This window comes from Sinocyclocheilus grahami, unplaced genomic scaffold (genome assembly GCF_001515645.1).
Source record: "Sinocyclocheilus grahami isolate Dianchi unplaced genomic scaffold, SAMN03320097.WGS_v1.1 scaffold245.1, whole genome shotgun sequence".
Taxonomy (NCBI): domain Eukaryota; kingdom Metazoa; phylum Chordata; class Actinopteri; order Cypriniformes; family Cyprinidae; genus Sinocyclocheilus; species Sinocyclocheilus grahami.
In genome coordinates, this window is record NW_015505424.1 from 331648 (window position 1) to 336223 (window position 4576).

The 4576-nt window shown below is 37.4% G+C and overlaps 1 protein-coding gene across 1 annotated transcript; it reads left to right on the top strand.

Annotated features, from left to right (window-relative positions):
• Positions 1-468: 468 nt before the first annotated feature.
• On the top strand, positions 469-4060 carry LOC107598155 (transcription factor Spi-B-like). The gene is made up of 6 exons (XM_016289427.1): positions 469-567; positions 820-840; positions 1731-1881; positions 2515-2654; positions 2750-2894; positions 3765-4060. Exons 2-6 carry the CDS (start codon positions 820-822, stop codon positions 4058-4060), a joined length of 753 nt encoding a protein of 250 aa, XP_016144913.1. The 5' UTR covers positions 469-567.
• The last annotated feature ends 516 nt before the right edge of the window (positions 4061-4576 follow it).

Sequence of the window (4576 nt, forward strand, 5' to 3'; positions counted from 1 at the left end):
AAATGATTTCATTTTATTAACATTAAATAATCATGTAAGTATCTCATCCAGTAGTTTTCAAGTAATTCATTCAGAATCATGTCAACAGCAGGATTTAGCAGGATTTCAGAGAGGGGAAAAAAGGAGTTCATCTGGATCTGTGTAATAAAACTAATCGCCTCAATTATCACTGTGTCAGTTACAAGTAAAATCCCGGTTTTTAGGACACAAAGTAACATCGCAGCCCACATGCCCAGAAGGCTTTGACACAGACAGAGCAAAGGGGAGAGGCCGTAAGACTCGCCCATACCGTTAAACCCAGATCAATGTTTGATTAATAGAGATTTGCATTTGGATGATGGAAGGTTGGCTTAACGTTATGAGTATTCCAGTAGGAGGAGGGAAGAACTGAGAGAGAGAGAGCGAGTTGGGAGGATATAAAAGGATCAGATCAGGCAACAGGTGCCCATTACAGGTGATGTACGGCTCCACCCTCCTTCCAAGCTCTTGTTCAGCAGTCACACTCGTTTCCACTTTTTCTGTTGTGATACGATAATAGTTGTCTCACTAAACTGGAACTGCCCTGAGGTAACTGAACATCCATATGTCTTTATTATCATTCAAACTGCTGTGTTTGCAGTTATTTGTGCTAATTTTACAGTATTTTTTTTCTTTTTACGCTTTCAGTTTCATTGCTTGAGTTGTGAAGTATCTTTCAGAAAAACTTGAAGTGATCAAACTGCATTCTAACAGCATTCTGTGCAGTCATGTAGAGCCACATTAAGGTGTTTGTACTCGTGTGCTGTTTTTACTCAACTGACATGCTTTTTTTGTTTTCAGATGTTGGCAACTCTTGAAAATGTGAGTATTATTTGTTCTTATTTTTTGTTTAAGTGAAGAGGAAAGCATTGGGAAAAATGTATGACAGATGATTTTTATAACTACAAAAAAATGGCTCTGTGATATATTTAAGCATCACACGAGTAAAATATCATTTATCATACTCTTGGCCAGTCATATGAAAAGATTCTCAATGAACTGTTGTATAACTGTTTGTAATAAGTATGCTGGAAATTATATGACCTTAATAAGCAGATGGGTAGTCATTATGGCCATATAATACCATATTTGATCAACAAATATGCATGCAGATTTCATTGTAAAGTTCTGGTGTTAATGCAAAGTGGTGCAAAGAAAAAAAGTGACTCTAAAAACAGTGACTCTTATGCCACAATCTTTGAAGAACATTGTTTTGTGTGGAAAGTATGCTGGTAAAATAAATGGCACTTGATAATGCTTAGACATTTTGTTGTTTAATGCAAAGACATTCAGGCATTAGGTGTTGAAGTGTGGCTTTAAAATACTGTCAAAATGTCAAAACAAAGTGCATATGTGGAATACACAGAACTGTCAAAACAGAGGTAAAATATTACCGCTAAAATGTTTACACACACTCACAATGCAAATATGTCTGTTGGTGCATGTAAAAACCAAATTTTACTGAGGAGAGGCAGAATGTACTAGTCAGGCAAATTGTTGCAACTTCTTTCCAATATTCCTGTTAAACAGCTGTATGGTTATTCATGGGCAGTTATATATATTTTTTTCAATAATATATAATATTCAGATTTCAATGAATGCTCTCCTCTGAATCTAGGAGAAGGAAAGAAAATGAGTGTGTCTTGTACATTGTCTAGTGTCTGTACTGCATCTGATTCAGTGTTTGATAACGTGCATTGACTTACCTACAGATTCAATACTTCCAAGATCTGGGCCCTAGAGAGCCGTCGTCAGGGAACCTGGACCTCGACATGATTGAGGAGTACCTGCAGGAGCACTCGGTCGAGGTGATGTGTGCACCAGGTGTGCAGAGGCAAAATCAAGAGGAGCACGGTATTGCAGGTGAGGGTTCAAAAATTAACTAAACACCGTAATAGACCACTGAGGGAAGGGTCACTTCTCATTTTTGAACTGAATGGAAGCGCACTTTTCAGTTTTGTAAGGTCAGTAATTTCCTCTTTGACAAAGCTTTTTTATTTGTATCTCAAGACGTGGATACCATGTCATGGGTGACAAAAGTTTAGTTTAGTGAGGAGAAACCAAAAACACTGGAAATTTACTGGCTTACTTGGGAAGTGTGTAATTTTTGAGCTGCAAAAATTAGTTTTGAACACAGTCACACAGTGTTTATACAGGTTTCCCTTCCCCACAACTGCCATTGGTAAGTCAAACAGATAGTCCCGCCCCCAAAGTCACACCATTGGTTGAGCTGTTGCCATGTCAGGCTGGTCGGATGCTCAAACAATCAGCAATGTTTTGAAAATGCTACAGAGAAACAGTATTTACACTTTTCAGGGTAATCAAACTATACATGGTATACATTTAGTTGTTGCTGCCATTTAATCTGGAAAGGAGGAAGTATTTTAACACCAAAAACATTGATAATATAACCATAGATATCTTCTTAGAGCCTGTACGTGTTGTTGATTGTAGCGAACAGCATATGCGATAATAATGAGTGATGTGTTTCCATAGAGAACAGCTGGTCTGGACATTATGCATATGAATGGCATTATGGTGGAGTGCCAGGAACAGATGAGACGCATGAACCACAGCCTCAGCAGCAGCAGCAGCAGCAGCAGACGTGGCTCTGTCAGTCCAGTCACAATGAGTGGGTAGGTCTCACCAGACATACAGTAAACAATGTTAGAATTTTGTAAGTGATGGTTGACCTGTTCATGGTTGTTATTAATAATAGTTTATGTTTTAGGGACACTTCCAGTATGACAGAAACCGGTACAGTGACTCAGATTCGCTGTCCACCAGTTCTGGTTGCCAAGAATTTCCACCATCTCCGACCTCCGACATGAAGGGTCAAATTTCATATGACTCCCTGGCTCTAGCGCCGCTCTCAGGTAAGACACAGAATTGCTAGGCCATTGCTTGTCCTATTTCTTTTTGGTTTTGGGAAAGTCGATTCATATTAGTGAATCAGAATATTTGGATAATTAGATTAAAAAAAGGGGGGAAATAAAGGGATTTTTTTTTCACCTGTACATAATATATTCTGTAATAATGTAGTCAGCCTCATGTAATTTCAAACCTTTGTGATTTTCTATCTTTTGTGGAACACAAAGAGGACATTTTGAAGAATGTTTTTGTTAATTCATTGAAAGTCAATGGGGTCCAAAACAACACTGGTTCAGTTAAAGTGGACAAAAAAATATAGAGAGACTAGTGGCCAGTTGCATAAACTGCTTAGACTAGTCTTTAAACTACTCTGACCAACTAGAACTTAGCCAAGGGGGTAATCACTATTACTTTTCAGATTTAATTGCACCAATCTACATTTAATGCTAGTCCAAAAAAAATGACTAACTTGGATGGCTAACTTGTAAGACTAGTCTAAGCAGTTTATGCAACTAGCCACAGAAAATCATTGAGACAGACTTTAGTGGGTAGGGTTATTTAGTGTAAAATGTTATATTGTTTATGTTTCCAACATGTTCAGTTTGCAGTTTTATTCCCAAACAGCTTCCCTTACAGTCAAGTGATTCACATAGACTTTGGTTCCATCGATTAAAAAATATCCAGAATTTGTTTGAATTTGGATGTCACTATACAGACTAGTTTTTAATCTGACATTTGAAAGGGCGCAATGGGCTTTGACAAAAGACTGCCATATTTATGCACAGGGATCGATAGACGGATGTCAGATGCATAATGTAAATGTTATGTTCTGCTATCACTAAAATACATTTGACATTTACAATGTCATTTCTCAGGTAAAAGGAAAGAGCGGCTGTTTCAGTTCTTATATGAGATGCTACAGACACCAGACATGCGGAGCTGCATTTGGTGGGTTCAGTCTAACAACGGAACGTTTCAGTTTTCGTCCCAGAACAAGGAAAAGCTGGCTGAGATGTGGGGCAGACGCAAGGGTAACCGGAAAACCATGACGTACCAGAAAATGGCCCGCGCCCTACGAAACTATTCGCGAACAGGAGAGATCTGCAAAGTGAAGCGTAAACTCACCTATCAGTTCACTGAGGGAACACTGAGAGGCCTTCAGAACAAATGAAATTTGCAAAGATTCATGGGTAGTTAATGTGGTTCATCCACCAATAATTTCTCCTAACTGGGAAAGTGTAAACAAATACTGAGTATTTTACAGAATTTGTTTTTGCCTTTTAATGTCCCATAATGTGGGCATAAAAACACTGATTTTCTAACATTATTTGGCTTAATTGAGGCTCAATTGAACTTGGGAATTGTATGTACAATAACATGAAATTCTAAGAAGTTGAAGGTGATCTTTGAATTATTTTAAATCTGAGGATTGTTAACCATTACACTACGTTGTATGTAGTTATGAATCAGTTTTTGTTGTTTTGTTGTTGTTTTGATAAAATATTTGCAATTTTTGTGCTCATTTCAATGACTTTTTAATAACATTAAAATGTTGACCTCTGATGTGCCGGAATAAATACATTTTAACATGTAAAGTTGTATGTTTGACAATAACAAGGAACCCAGCCAAACTGTTTAATCTATAAAATTACATTGTAAAAATGTTTAGTCAGTTTTTATTCAAGTC